General features: G+C 44.1%; 1 protein-coding gene across 1 annotated transcript in view; it reads right to left on the reverse strand.

The window, feature by feature from the left end:
- The window catches only part of Rigi (RNA sensor RIG-I), a 34,232-nt gene extending 23,205 nt beyond the window's left edge, over nt 1-11,027 (reverse strand). The window contains exons 1-2 of the mRNA XM_050145445.1: nt 10,631-11,027; nt 2,635-2,769 (exon numbers count right to left, since the gene is read on the reverse strand). Of these exons, the coding sequence (XP_050001402.1) occupies nt 2,635-2,769; nt 10,631-10,736 (241 nt within the window). The 5' untranslated portion in view covers nt 10,737-11,027. The remainder of the gene's footprint in view (nt 1-2,634; nt 2,770-10,630) is intronic.
- Nucleotides 11,028-15,507: the final 4,480 nt, after the last annotated feature.

Consider the following 15,507-nt stretch of genomic DNA (forward strand, 5'->3'; position numbering starts at 1 on the left):
GAGAGAGAGAGAGAGAGAGAGAGAGAGAGAGAGAGAAGTAACCCGTGAATGTCTCACTCTAAGGTACCTGGACAGACTCCCCAGGCTCCCCTGCTTCTAAGACCCACATTTACTTCATTCAATAGCCTGGGAAGGCAATGGGTTTTATTTCTCCATACCCAGGAAACTAACAAAACAGCTCCAGGACCAGGAAGAAGGTCCAGTAGGCGAAGAGCTCACCACACAAGCATGAGGACCTGAGTTCAGTCCCCAGCTCTCTCACGTCAACAGCCAGGTGTAGCAGTGTGGCTCTATAATCCCAACCAGTCTAGCCAAAATGGTCAAACCCCGGGTTCAATGAGAGACCCAGAATCAAAACCTAAGGTGAAAAGCTCCTGAGATAGACACTCAATGTCAACCTCTGACCTACACAAAAGTGCCCTCAGACGTGTACACACACACATAAATATATGTGCGTGTTCATCCCCTACCTTCCCCAACTGACCTCCCCGCACCCACACAGAAAGCCATACAGGTTCAGCAAGTGCACATAACACTTATTTTTCATAACCTCTTACGTTATTCTATATGTGTTTAAAAGGTACTTATTTACATATATTATTTAGAAAGTTCAGAAAAATAGTAATGGCTAATACATTTAAAATATATAATCTCATTCAAGGTTTTATTGTAGTTTAAAAAAATTATAAAATTTACCACGTAACCACTTTTAACTAAGTCCAGCAATGTCGAGCAAATTGATTATGGCAAAAGGAGCTCAAGGGTGTTTTCCTCGTGCGAGAACCGTAAGTCTATGCCCATGAGCAAGGCCTTTACCCCTCGCTCCATCTCCTGCAAACACCATTCTGTTCCTATGGCTCAGAGTCGGTGTGGCGTGGGTGGAACCCTTACAGAACCGTGGCTCACTTACTTAGTGCAACCGTCTCAAGGTTCACCCACGTGGTAGCATAAGGGAGCTTCCCTTCCTCTGGAGAACTAGAACGGATTCTGCTGTAGGCGCGTACCATGTGTTTTTCTCCTTACATTTGATTTGTTTGTTAACTGTTTATTCATTCTGTGATGCTGAGATACATTTCAGTCTAAGGCCTCACCATGACCTGGGGGAGTGCAACCACCTGGATGGATACTATTTGGGATAAAGGCTGTTTGCACGGCTTGTATCTTAGCTGTGGTGGGAAGCACAGCTATGAACACGAGTGCAGAATTCGCTCTTCAAAGCTTTGTTTTAATTCTTTAGGGGAAAATTCCAGGTATGGATCTTCTGGATAATGCAGTGGGTGTTTGTTTGTTTGTTTGTTTGTTTTAAGGAAACTCTAGTTTCCACAGCAGCGATACCATTTTATAGTCTACAAATAGTGCACAAGCCTTAGAGTTTCCCCACATCCTCACAGGAGTAATGGCTGTGCAGCAGTAACTCGCTGGAGATTTCCCTCCCATTTCATGGAGGGCGAGTGACTTTGAGCATCTTCTCACAGGTGTGATGGCTAGTTGGATGTCCGGAGAGATGTCAAACCCTTTCTTTTTATTAGGAGTGGGACAGGGCGGGGGCACTGGAGTGCCACAGAGCATGTGTGGAGGCTGGAGAACTACCTGCAGGAGCTGGCTCTCCCTGTCCACCTTGTGTTGAGGCAGGGTCTCTCTTTTTGTTTCTGCCATATACAAGGCTAGCTGGCCCATGAGCTTCTGGGCCACCCTTCTGTCTCTACCCCATCTCATGTAAGAATGTTGGGAATTTAGATGCACATGGCTGAATCCAGCTTCTTCACGTGGGTGCTGGGAACCCAATCCTGTGCAGCAAGCCCTCTCATGAGCTGAGCCCTCTTAGCCGCCCACCTGAGCAGCCAATCCACTTTGTCTATTATTTCAACCAGGTTTCCTCTGTTGAGTTACGGGAGTTCCTAATATTATATAATATATATCCTATATATTATAGATAATAATCCCTCATCAAACGCATGATTTGTAAACATTTTCTCCCATTCTACAGGTTGATCTTCCACTCTGGCAGTTGTGAGCTTTGATATACAAAGATTTTCAGCTTTTATGCAGCCCCATTTGTCTCTTTGTGTTCTTACTGGCTATGTGCTTGACATCACGCCTACAAACGAACATGCTTCACCCCTCATGTTCCAATATACGTGTTTTAAAATTCCCACAATATAGATGTTTAACTTATCCACTCCTTCCGTTTGGTCACAAGGCATTTGTTTGCTTCCCTAACAATGTGTTTAGTTTGGCTCAGGTGGAACTTTATAGCTGGCAGCTTATGCTATAAAATTTAATGCCGCATGCCTTCAATTCAGAGGGATTGTCATTCACGTTCACACAGCTGCGCCGCGGCGTAATGGCCACTGTGTCAACACTATAAAACTGACTTGCTCGTTCTCCTCTTGAAAGACATTGGTATTCTAGTAACACAGTCACCTCTCCCCCAGTTAAAACGATCCTGTAGGTTCCTGTGGACATTTCTGGTAAATAATTCTATCATCTGCCTGAATATGGTCCTTACCTGTCCTTAAACAACAAGGCAGGAACTACACACAGATGCCTCAAAATTAATCCCTTTTCCCTTACGGCATTTGAACTCAACAGAGTAAAGTAACTCTGGTTTGTGAGTGAGAAGAAGGAACCAACCTGCACTGTACAGGGCATCCAAAAAGGCCCGGAACCAGCCTTCCGTCTGCAGCTGCAGCAGGTACTGGAGGAACAGGGAGGCAGCTTCCATGGGGCCCTTGTTGTTTTTCTCAGCCTGGATGAACTGGACCACCTCTGCAATCAGAAGCCAGGACAGGTGAGCAGCCTGCAGAGCCACTCCTCACTGGAGGCGAAACAAGCCAGCCCCTCCCACCTGGGCTGGAAGTCATAACCACACAGCAGAAGCAGCTTTGGGAAGCAGCAGACTCTGCTCATTCATCAACACACACTTCCCATCCTTTACACAAGCGGGTGCAGAGCTCTGAGCGTGCACTCCGCGAAACGAGTGTCTTCAAGACTTTTGAAAAAAAATAAATAAAAAAGCTCTCCGCAGTTGGCAGAAGTCACAGTGGAGGGTGTTACATAGAAGGAAGCGGCGATGGCCAGACTAAGAGGGTGGGGTGGGACCCCCATGGCGTCAGTAACCTGTGCAGCAGACACAGTAAGCAGCTTGAATTAAGAGTACGTTTGTGATCTTTTGTTCTGGGTTCTTGCTAAGAGTGAAAAATACAGCAGAAAAATGGAAAAAGAGGGCGCTAAAGAGACCAGTGAGAACAGGGGGCAGGAAACACTAGCAATTGCTAGCTTCAAAATGGTATTCATTTTGAAGAGACATGCTAACTCTACCTAGGAAGTACACAAACCACTCTCCGACTGTGGTCCCACATAGCCAATTTTTTTCATAGCAGATAGAGTACAAATTCCAAAGGAGGGAGCCAGTTGCCAGTGTGGTTTTCTGTGCATTCTTAGAGCCTAGGAGACCCGGCCTGCAACACTAAACGAAGGTATCGGGAAAGAGCAAGGAGAGGGAGTCTTCTGCCTTAGCTCTCTTTTAAGGATCTCTAGCAACAGCAAAGTTCCTGTTAAGAGTCACACTTTCTCTAGTCAAGGGGAGAACTTGGTGGACTTTAGAGTCTGGGCTCCACCCCAACTATTGAATTACAGTAAAAAGAAGCCCTTTACCTATTTCACAACCACTCTGGTCTCTCTTCCCTTTGCACTAGACAGCCATTAACCAACTTCACAGATTTTATTATTCAGGATTTTTCAGGCCTTGCAAGGCAAGTACTCTACCATGGTGCTATCGCCCCGGCTCTCATCTGGACATTTACGTGAACGGTTTCATGTAGCATGTGGCCTTTGCAACTGGCATCTTTTGTTTAACATGTTTTAAGGTCCGTTCATCTTGTACATGCTATCATTCCTTCCTTTAATAAAAAGCTATAAGAAAGTAACAAGCCAATGAAATCCCGTCACGCGGCAGGCACTGGGGCCGTGCCTACTCTTTGGGTATTATAAATAGAAATGCAACGAGTGCTTCTCTTGGTCACTAGCTGTTGCTGAGAAGAGACATCATGACCGTGGCAACTTGTATTAAAAAGCATTAATTGGGGGCTGCGTCGGGGAGTAAGTCCATTGTCATCATGGCAGGGAGGAGGACCTCACGCATGGTGCAGCAGTACCTGAGAGCTACATCCTGAGCTGCAGGGAGAGAGAAAAAGAGAGGGAGGGAGGGAGACTGGGATTGGTGTAGGATTCTGAGACCTCACCCAGTGACATTTCCTCCACCGAGGTTGCACCTACTCCAACAAGGCCCCACTTCCTACTTCTGCTCATCCTTTCGAACAGTTCCTCCACACTGGTGACTGAGCACTCAGATATTCAGGGGGGCCAGTCTCATTCAGACAGCCACAGTGCTCACAGACAGGTTTGTGCAAACGCGCTTCTCTTGGGTACACATGTAGATGTGAGACTGCTGGGCCATGCGGTAGCTTCGTTTGAACAGAGTGCAGAATGGATAACTGTTTTTCCAAAGAAGCCGCGCAATTTTGCAACCCCACTATCAATCTGAGATTTATTTTCTACACATCCTAACTGGTTCCTGTGACCGTCTTTCTCCTTACGCCATCTGTATGAGTTGCCTGTGGCTGCAGCGACACCTGGACACAAACCACATAGCTTAAGGCAATGGAGACACTTTTGCACAGCTCCAAGCCTGTACATCCGAAATCAAGGCGTTGGTGGGGCGATGCTTCCATCAAGGACTAGAGGAGCGCGCTTCCCTTGCCTCTTACAGCCTGGGTGGCCATCAGGATTCCTCATGCCCTCCCGTCTCTGCCCATCTTCACACTGCGTCTCCGCAGCTGCCTTGTAGGTCTCTCCCTCCTCCTTGCCTCTGTCTCCACAAAGCATCTTCTTGGTCTTTATGCCTTCACATCTTATAAGGGTATCGGTCGCACAGCATACCGCCTTACCCCATAGGACCCCACTTTACCTCTGCAAAGACCCCATCTCCAAATAAGATCATGTTCTGAGCAACCTGGAATTAGCACTCCAACATAATTCAACTCACAACAGTGACCAATCCGGTCACTTCTAGCTTCCCTGGGTCCTCCGCAACCTTACCTCTTTGAGTCCTAACATCTGTCCTGTTGCTCACAGCTGTGCTCTTGCCTTCTGTGACATGATCTTCCCTTAGACCAGCTGCCACTGATACGCCACAAAGACCACATTTATCCCAGACACAGCAAAGGCCGTCCAGGTTAAGCTGTCTTGTTAGACCCTAGGCAGTTCAGACTCTGCACTTTGTGGGGCCCAGCCTGCTGCCTACCGTACCCAATTCGGCTGCTTACAAGTCAGTGATAATCCCATCAAGATCGCCAGGATTTCAACGCAGAGAAAAGCCCGTCTTTTGGGGAAATCAACAGCTCCCACTGTTTACTATGCTGGGGCCCCCATGTGATGTTATCCGCAGCTTCCCAAGGTAAAGGCTTTTAAAGCTCCTCTCTGTGGAGCCTCTGGCTAGAACACTACAAGCGCACATTGTATACGATAACTGTGCGCTTATCATCTTCTTCCTAACACTGTTACATGGACAGGTTTCATTCTACTAAACATGTGTTCAGACGGTGTCACTAAGAAATGGATGCTGAGAATACTACCCAGCCAGTGCTCCTCTAGGGTGGGGGTGAGCATATGACTCCAAAGGAACTCTGAAAAGACACGATAGCCCACACCCAGGCCTACTCTGAAACGGCCTGGAAAGCCTGGGGATCAGCAAAGTCTTCCACTCCACAGGGAAGCACATAGTTTTCCAGAAGAAATGTGCCAATAGTTCTCTCATGAGATGCCCACAGTCATAAATGCAATTTGAAAGGGTTATAATGAGCCAGGCGTGGTGGCGCAGCCTTTAAGCCCAGCATTCAGGAGGCAGAGGCGAGTGGATCTCTGTGAGTTTGAGGCCAGCCTGGTCTTCAAGAGCTAGTTCCAGGACAGGCTCTAAAACTACAGCGAAACCCTGTCTCCAAAAACAAAAAAAGGGGGGGGGGGATAATGAAAAAGAAGGACATGGAGCATGGATGAATAAATTCCCACTGTCTTCTAGTACGGCAAAAAATGTAGGTTCCTCAGTGCATCCTTATTGATAGGATATATTTGTTACAAAATTAAGGTCAACCAATAGAATCCAGAGCTCCTAAAGGAGCCAGTACAAGGAAAAAATGGCAAGGGAAAGAATGGAGAATGTTACTAATCCAACAGAAAATTGAGAAAGAGAGATCAAAATATTTATGGAAAGATATGATAAATTATAAAAACATGGGGGCTGAAGAGATGCCTCAAAGGTTAAGAGCACTGGCTGCTCTTCCAGAGGTCCTGAGTTCAATTCCCGGCAACCACATGGTGGCTCACAACCATCTGTAATGAGATCTGGTGCCCTCTTCTAGCATACATGGAGGTAGAATGGCGCATAAATAAATAAATAAATAAATACAAAAAAAAAGAGCCTATCGTCTGAACCTTCTCACCTTTAAGTGACCTCCTCATGGTCCTCCTCTTAAAAAAAAAAATACAACCAAACAAGATACTACCAACTTCTTTTTTTAAAAAAAAAAAAAAAAACTCAGGACCTCATATAGCCTAGATGAGAGCTTTACCACTGGGCCACACTCCCAGCCTCATCTAAACAACTTTATCATAATCTTTTGGAGGGAGAGGAGATAGGTAAAAGGAAAATTAACAGCTCTGGAACCCCAAGACCAAGTTCTCAGCACAAAGGAGACTGATTTGCTCCAGAGGGACAGAGGGCAGGGACAAAGGACAAACACAGGAGACAGAGGATAAGGGAGAAGGGAAAAGGAACAAGGGATATAGGAAAGGAATATTTGTCCCAGAGACAAAGGGCTGCCTCTGGATAGAGAGGAGACAGACATGGCCCATAGGAAAATGGTTTATAAAGGTACAAGGGGAACCGGCACGTTAGGATGAGGTGCTTAATTCTAACTGGGCATGTTAACTAGCTGAGCCAAAGGGGGCTTCTGATTGCTGCACCCCAGTACTCTGATAGCTGGACTTTGGTAGTTGGCCTCAGGAGGAGGAAGTGGCCAAACAAGGAAATAGACCTTGGTGGCTAGCTTCAGGAATGTGATCTACTGGGTTTTTTTCTTTCTTTCTTTTTTTTTTTTCAAGAAGGCAGAGGGAATAGGGGAGAAGGGCAAGGCCTACCAAAGCCATAGCCATCACACTTGGGCTAGCCAGAATCCCTTCAATAGTTAGAGAGGAGAAAACCTTCAATGTACCTCTAACAACCAGAGTTTAAAAAAATTATACAGTCTTCCACTTATTCAAGTATTTTTTGTTTGTTTGCTTTTTCCAAGACAGGGTTTTGCTGTGTAGCCCTAGTTGTCCCAAAAATCGCTCTGTAGACCAGGCTGGCCTGCCTCTGCCTTCCAAGAGCTGGGATTAGAGGCGTGTGCCACCACTGCCAGGCCAACCTCAAGTCTTTTCATCATGGCTGATGTATAACTATGAACTAACTTGGGGAGATAGAACACACACACAGACCTGCACCCGAATCTCTCGCCTTTATCACAGTGCACGAATGCATATTTCCCGTCACAACCAGAAGCTTGCTGAGCCCTAATCATCTTTGAAAGCAGAGACAAAACCAATCCAAATTCAATTGTTTTTAATAATTTCGGTTTCCTCTTTCTCTCATTGTATTTTTAAAGGCATCTGTTGTACAGTCATGTGTATTTGGTGTCTGTGTGTGGGTTGTGTGCCTGTGAAGAGGGTGTCGGGTCCCAGGGAACTGGAGTTATAGGCCGCCTGATTCGGGAGCTGGGAACCCAAGTCGGGCCCTCGATAAGAGCAGTACGTTCTCCCCTCTGCTGGTCTCCAGCCCCTTATCACCCTATGTCTTAAGTTACAGCTCCTCTTCCTCTTCACATCCCACACCCTCTCTTTTAAAAGGGTTGTTGACTCACTTGGGGAACTCCATTCGTAAGAACCCTTTGTGTCTTAGGAAAAGGCTTCATTCCTAACTGTTTGTTCTGGCATATGAAATCATAATGCACCTTCCTGCGGGAGGACTGAAGAAGGCCTAGCTGATAGCTTCTTAAATGTGGGATGTGGGCGCTGATTGGTAGCTTTACTTTAAAAAATGGCTAGCAATATTTTGATTTTCTTTCGGTTAAGAGTTACTTAAATGTACTATTTTGTTATTGCTCTTTATTTCTTTATTTGCTTTTTTGAGTGCGTGTATGTGTGTGTGTATGTGTGTGAGTGTGTGTGTATGTGTGTGTGTATATGTGTGAGTGTGTGTGTGTGTATGTGTGTGAGTGTGTGTATGTGTGTGAGTGTGTGTATGTGTGTGTGTATGTGTGTGAGTGTGTGTATATGTGTGTGTGTTGCATATGTATGCCATGGCAGATGTGCAGAAATGCCAGGGAACAATGTGCTGGAGCTGGTTCTCTCTTTCCACAATATGGCCTTGGCATCAAACTCCGGTCATCAGGTTTGGCAGGAAGTACCTTTACCTATGAGGCCGTCTTGTGGTTCCAAAGTACGATGTTGGGAAATTATTTAAGTAATTTTTAAAAGTCCTATGATTAATTCTGGGGATATAGAATACTTGTCAATAATTTAGTATTATGGACATGTATTTGCAAAATTCTCAAACGTCATTATTTCCATCACGTAGACATAGAAACGGAAACAGATTTAAAACATTTTTCTGGGGGGCCTGAGCCTGCAAATTAAAGAATAAATGTATAGAAGCCGTGCTTCAGAGCCTTTGCTAAGTATTTATGTAGTACAGTATCTGAGAAAGCTTACACATGGGAGGAGGTTGATATACTCTCCTTTTATAAGGCAAATCTGTGTAGTGGACTCTCAGTCATTCTTACTACATTAAACAGTGCCTATATCCTCATCCATATTAATGAACTAATTTAACAATATTGATAAGATGCTTGATAAGACCCCAGTTTCTTCAGTTAAAAGATGTCCTGTCACACTTATTACCCAACAAAGCTGCATTGTGGTGCCAGGTGGTGGTGATACACACCTTGAGTCCCAGCACTCAGGAGGCAGCGGCAAGGGAATCTCTGAGTGAGTTAGAGGCCAGCCTGGTCTGCAGAGCTAATTCCAGGACTTCCAGGGCTACACAAAGAAATCCTGTCTCAAAAAACAAATAAACAACAACAAAAAAGTCTTAATACTTCTAATCCTTCCAAACAGTACCGCTCCCTGAGGCATTCTGATGGGGCCATTCTTATCCAAACCACCACAGAGGTCTCAGGAAGACCTAATTCTGCCTATAGAGAATCTTAGCTCTTTAAAGACAGCCTACAACCCACAACTAGCAAGAGCCTTCCTTGCATCATCCGGTTTTATACTTTCTGCTTCCTGGTTAGTTTAAGTTACTAAACGTGATGTTTTTCTCCCTTTCTAGAAAATGAGACTAGTGTAATCATCTTTAACCTCTGATCAGCATTTTAAAAATATCAACATGAAATGTGATGTCTTCTTCCTCCTCGCTTCCGAGGCAAGGAATTTCATATGCATTTATTATTATTTCTCTTTACTGATTTATTATTTAAACCAACTATTACTTTAAAACTCTTAGCTAAACTAACAAAAAGAGAGGAAGACACACATTGACAAACTTAGAAATTTTTTTTTTTAAAAAAAGGGTTTAGGGGCTGGAGAGATGGCTTAGCAATTAAGAGCACTGACTATTCTTCCAGAAGACCCTGGTTCAATTCCCAGCTCCCACATGGCAGCTCACAACTGTCTGTAATTCCAGTTTGAGGAGACCCAATACCCTCACACAGACATACACTCAATGTGCATAAAATAAGAATAAATTATTTTTAAAAAAAAAAGTCTAATTAACTGGGGTGGTGGTGCATGCCTTTAATCCCAGCACTAGGGAGGCAGAGACAGGTGAATCTCTCTGAGTTCAAGACCCGCCTGGTCTATAAGAGCTAGGTCCAGGACAGGCATCAAAGCTACACAGAGAAACCCTTTCTCGAAAAACCAAAAAGTCTAATTAAATGCACAAAATCATTAGGAGATACTTGAAAAGTTTGTACTTAAAATAAACTAGAAGAAACTGACAAATTCCTAGCCACTTACAGCCCATCCAAATTTAATCAAGAGGATAAAACCAAACAGGTCTATAACAAAAAATGAGATTGAAACAGTACGTCATGTGTATGTCATGTACCTCAGTCCTCTTGTTCCAGGAGCCCCTCACCTTCACCTTTGCCCTAAAGCCTTGCTCTGTACAGCAATCTACGGTGGGGGGTGGGGGGGCGGTTCTTACTTCTTAATCTCTCCTGCCAGGACCAGAGACTCACAGACGATTTCCACAAGTTACTATTCACTTTGCGGGAACTCTGTCCCTGCCCATCATACCCAGACGCTGTCTAGTCTAGGATGCCCTGGCGATCTGACACAAACCCGGTGTTCCTAGGTTAGTTACACAAACTGGCCTAAAGAAAGCAAAAGAAGGGGGAGAGGGGGGACAGGACCACAATTGGTTTTAGCTTGAGTGATTTAAAAAACAAACAAACAAACAAACAACAACAACAACAACAACAAAAAATACACCATCAGCCTGAGAGCCCGCATCGCATCGCGGACCACTCACCATCCTGGAGCCAGGGACCCATGTAGCTGAGGATGTAGGTGGGGTCCAGAGTCTTTCTGACATAGTCTCTGAAGGCTCGCAGATTCTGCCGCTGTTCAGCTGTCATTCTGTGGCTCCCCGCGAGCGATGAGCGCCCTGGCTCCTCAAAACTCGCCGCGGACGAGCACAGAGGGGACTTTCCTAGGCTGGGAGGCACCCTAGGGACAAGCGGCCAGGGCCAGTGCCTGGAAACAGAAACTGCCTCTCAGCGCTGGGGGCGGGGATCCAGTTAAGTTTCGTTTCTGACCCACGGAGCCTGAGCCGCTGGCCAGGAGGGACCCAAAGGCACCTTGGCAACTGCATTGAAGTTTGTGCGTTGCTTTCGGAGTGGTGCGGTTTGTATTATAAAGTCCGCACAGTTCAAGTGTACAGTTTAATGAATTTCGAAAAATGGCGACACCGGTAACCACTTCCGCCAAATCAGCCGGGTCCTCCTGTAATCTCCGTTTTCACTTTATTAAGAAACTATCACCTCTTTTCCATACCAGTTTGCATCCCTACTCATAGAATTAAAGAACTAAAGTTGACTTGCATCTGCTAGGTACAAATAACCTTTCTTCCTTCTTTTCTTTCCTTCTTTTCTTTCTTTCTTTCTTCTTTCTTTCTTTCTTTCTTTCTTTCTTTCTTTCTTTTTCTTTCCTTCTTCCTTCCTTCCTTCCTTATTTATTTATTAGCTTTATAAGCCAGGGCTTATCATTTGTTTCTTTGGTTTTTGTTGTTGTTGTTTTGGTTTGGTTTTTGGTTTTTCGAGACGGGGTTTCTCTGTGGTTTTGGAGCCTGTCCTGGAAATGGCTCTTGTAGAACAGACTGGCCTCAAACTCACAGAGATCCGCCTGCCTCTGCCTCCCAATTGCTGGGATTCAAGGCGTGCGCCACCACCTCTGTGTCCCCCTCCCCCCCAGCCACGGGAGAGTGCTGATTTCTCTCATTGACACATTACAGTTTCTTTCTTTCTTTTTTTTTTTTAAAAAAGATTTATGTATTTATTACATGTACAGTGTTCTGCTTGCATGTATACTTGTATACCAGATCTTATTACAGATGGTTGTGAGCCACCATGTGGTCGCTGGGAATTGAACTCAGGACCTCTGGAAGAGCAGCCAGTGCTCTTAACCACTGAGCCATCTCTCCAGCCCACACCTTACAGTTTCAAGGATACAAGTTTTACATATGTTACATTAAATTTATTCTATGGTCTTTAACACTAAGGTAAGTGGAATTGTTCTTGAATTTTCATTTCCAAATGCTTGCTACCATACAGAAACACAGGTAGATTTTGCTTGTTGACCTTAGATCATGGAACAGCGCTAGACTGACGTCTCTGGAGTGTTGGGATTAAAGGTGTGCGCCACACCGCCTATGGTGTCTTTATGACATTTATTAATTTCCTTGTCCCCAGTCTTGGTGCTTTTCCTTTCCTTTTCTTTCCTCCTGCCACCCGGAGGTGCTAATAGGCCTGCGATTGCCTGAGCTTGTCTCCCCTCCGTTTTTAAGGCCCCTTTTCTGGGCCTTCAAGTTGCTCCAGCCTAATAGATTCTCATTTAATTATTTGGGCATTTGAAAATAAGATCACAATTTACCAAGACTGATTCAAGGTAAGGCTTAAAACCATATGAATAGCCTTATGTGTAATAAAGAAACTGAATCCAAACATATATGACAACTGTGACTCCCAGCCCAAACGGTCTCCTTGGTGAACTCCGTTAATACTTGATGTGAAAACGTTACTAGGACAGAGACTCTTAGGGCACTAGCACAGAAAGCATTGCAAGAAAATCGCAGACCAATATCCTTTATGAACACAGACAAATTAAAAACGACCCACTGTATGAAAATACTAGTAAATTGAATACAGAAGCCGGGCGGTGGTGGCGCACGCCTTTAATCCCAGCACTTGGGAGGCAGAGGCAGGCGGATCTCTGTGAGTTCGAGACCAGCCTGGTCTACAAGAGCTAGTTCCAGGACAGGCTCCAAAGCCACAGAGAAACCCTGTCTCGAAAAACAAAAAAAAAAAAAAAAAAAAAAAAAAAAACCAGAAAAAAAAAAAAAAAAAAAAAAAAAAAAAAAAAAAAAAAATTGAATACAGAAGTATAGTAAAAAAGATGTTACGTCGTCACCAAGAGAGACTTATCCCAGGAATTCTAGGCCTATTTAACTTTCACAAGTCAATCATTGAGACAAACATGTCAGCACAAACCTTCAGTACCAGCATTCTAGAGGCTGAAGTAGGAGGGACAGCTCAAGGGTCATCCTAGGCTTCATAGTGAGTTTCGGGCCATTTTAGACTACATAGGACCCTGTCTCAAACAAAACAATAAAATCAATAAAATTTGGCGTGTTAACAAAATAAGTTGAAAAAAATTCAACACCCATTCGTGCTAAAGAAGAAGAAACCTTAAAAACTAGAAATGAAAGAAAATGTCATCAATCTGACTGAGAGCATCTGTCGGAGTTTATGTCCAGTTGACAGAAACCTAGACTGAGGGAACCTCAGCTGAGAGTGGCCTCCAGCAGCCTGGTCTGCCTGCCCTCTGCGTGGCACACGTTGACTGCTGCTGGCGATACCTATCACACCTGAAGCATATTATCCCTAGGCAGGCTGCTCTGGGCTCTAAGAAAGGCATTCTGAGCAAAGCAGAGCAAGCAAGCCGGTAACTGCTCTCCTCCGCTGCCCCGTGGTTTCTGCTTCAGTGTCTTGAGTTCCTGCTTTGGGTCCCCTGATGATAGATTTGAAAATAGGAAGCCAAATAAACCCACGTGGTCACTGGTTTATCACAGCAACAGAAAGTGAATTACACCAAAATCTCTGGTCATTTCCAAGCAAGATTAGGGATAAAGTTGGTCAATTCTCATCACTTTTTGTTTTTTTTCATCAGTTTTCTTTTAGAGCCTCAGGATTGCAGAAGGAAAGAAAAGGAAATAAAAAGCACCAAGACTGGGGACATGGAAATTAATAAAAGTCATAAATAAAGTCGCCAGACGTGGTGGTGGGGCACATCTTTAATCCCAGCACTCCGGAGGCATCAATTTAGCACTGTTGTATGATATAAGGTCAGCAAACAAAATCTACCTGTATTTCTGTATGGTAGCAACAATTTGAAAATGAAAATTCAAGAACAATTCCATCTACATTAGTGTTAAAGAACATAGAATATGCCCATCAAAATCCCAGCAAAATTCTTCAAAGACCTCGAAAGAACGGTACTCAACTTCATTTGGAAAAGCAAAAAAACCAGGATAGCCAAAACAATCCTGTGCAATAAGAGAACTTCTGGAGACATCACAATCCCTGACTTCAAACTCTACTACAGAGCTACAGTACTGAAAACAGCCTGGTATTGGCATAAGAACAGACAGGAGGAACAATGGAACTGAATCCAAGACCCGGATATCAATCCACACATCTTCGAACACGTGATATTTGATAAAGAAGCAAAAATTATCAAATGGAAAAAAAAGAAAGCATATTTAACAAGTGGTGCTGGCATAACTGGATATGTTATGTACAATATGTACAAAAATAAAAATAGACCCATATCTATCACCATGCACAAAACTAAAGTCCAAATGGATCAAAGACCTTAACATAAAGGCAGCCACACTGAACCTTATAGAAGAGAAAGTGGGAAGTACACTTGAACACATTGGCACAGGAGACCACTTCCTAAATAGAACCCCAGCAGCACAGACACTGAGAGAAACAATTAATAAATGGGACCTCCTGAAACTAAAAAGCTTCTGTAAAGCAAAGGACACGGTCAACAAGACAAAACGACAGCCTACAGAATGGGAAAAGATCTTCACTAACCCCACATCAGACAGAGGTCTGATCTCCAAAATATAAAAAGAACTCAAGAAATTGGACACTAAAAGATCACATAATCCAATAAAAAAAATGGAGTACAGACCTAAACAGAGAACTCTCAACAGAGGAATCTAAAATGGCTGAAAGACACTTAAGGAAATGGTTAACACCCTTAGTCATCAGAGAAATGCAAATCAAAACAACTCTGAGATTCCATCTTATACCTGTAAGAATGGACAAGATCGCCGGGAGGTGGTGGCGCACGCCTTTAATCCCAGCACTTGGGAGGCAGAGGCAGGCGGATCTCTGTGAGTTCGAGACCAGCCTGGTCTACAAGAGCTAGTTCCAGGACAGGCTCTAAAGCCACAGAGAAACCCTGTCTTGAAAAACCAAAAAAAAAAAAAAAGGCCAAGATCAAAAACACTGATGACAACTTATGCTGGAGAAGTTGTCTCTGCATTGCTTGTGGGAATGCAAGCTGGGCCAACCTCTTTGGATGTCGGTGTGGCGATTTCTCAGAAAATTAGGAAACAACCTTCCTCAAGACCCAATAATACCACTTTTGGGTATAACCAAAGGATGCCCAATCATGCCACAAGGACATGTGTCAACTATGTTCATAGCAGCTTTGTTTGTCATAGACAGAACCTGGAAACAACCTAAATGCCCCTCGATAGAAGAATGGATAAGGAAAATGTGGTACATTTATACAATGGAGTACTACACAGCAGAAAAAAATAGCAACAGCTTGAATTTTGCAGGAAAATGGATGGAGCTAGAAAACATTATTTTGAGTGAGGTAACCCAGACAATTATCACATGTATTCACTCATAGGTGGTTTTTAAACTTAAAGAAAGCCAGCCTACAAACCACAATCCCAGAGAACTTGGAAAACAATGAGAACACTAAGAGAGACTGACATAGATATAATCTACATGGGAAGTAGAAAAAGACAAGATCTCCTGAGTAAATTGGGAGCATGGCGGGCGACCTTGGAGGAAGGTTGAAGGGGGGGAGGAGAGAGGCAGGGAG

This window comes from Alexandromys fortis, unplaced genomic scaffold (genome assembly GCF_014885135.2).
Source record: "Alexandromys fortis isolate MF-2015 unplaced genomic scaffold, M_Fortis_MF-2015_v1.1 scaffold_2_26212498_36691700, whole genome shotgun sequence".
Classification (NCBI taxonomy): domain Eukaryota; kingdom Metazoa; phylum Chordata; class Mammalia; order Rodentia; family Cricetidae; genus Alexandromys; species Alexandromys fortis.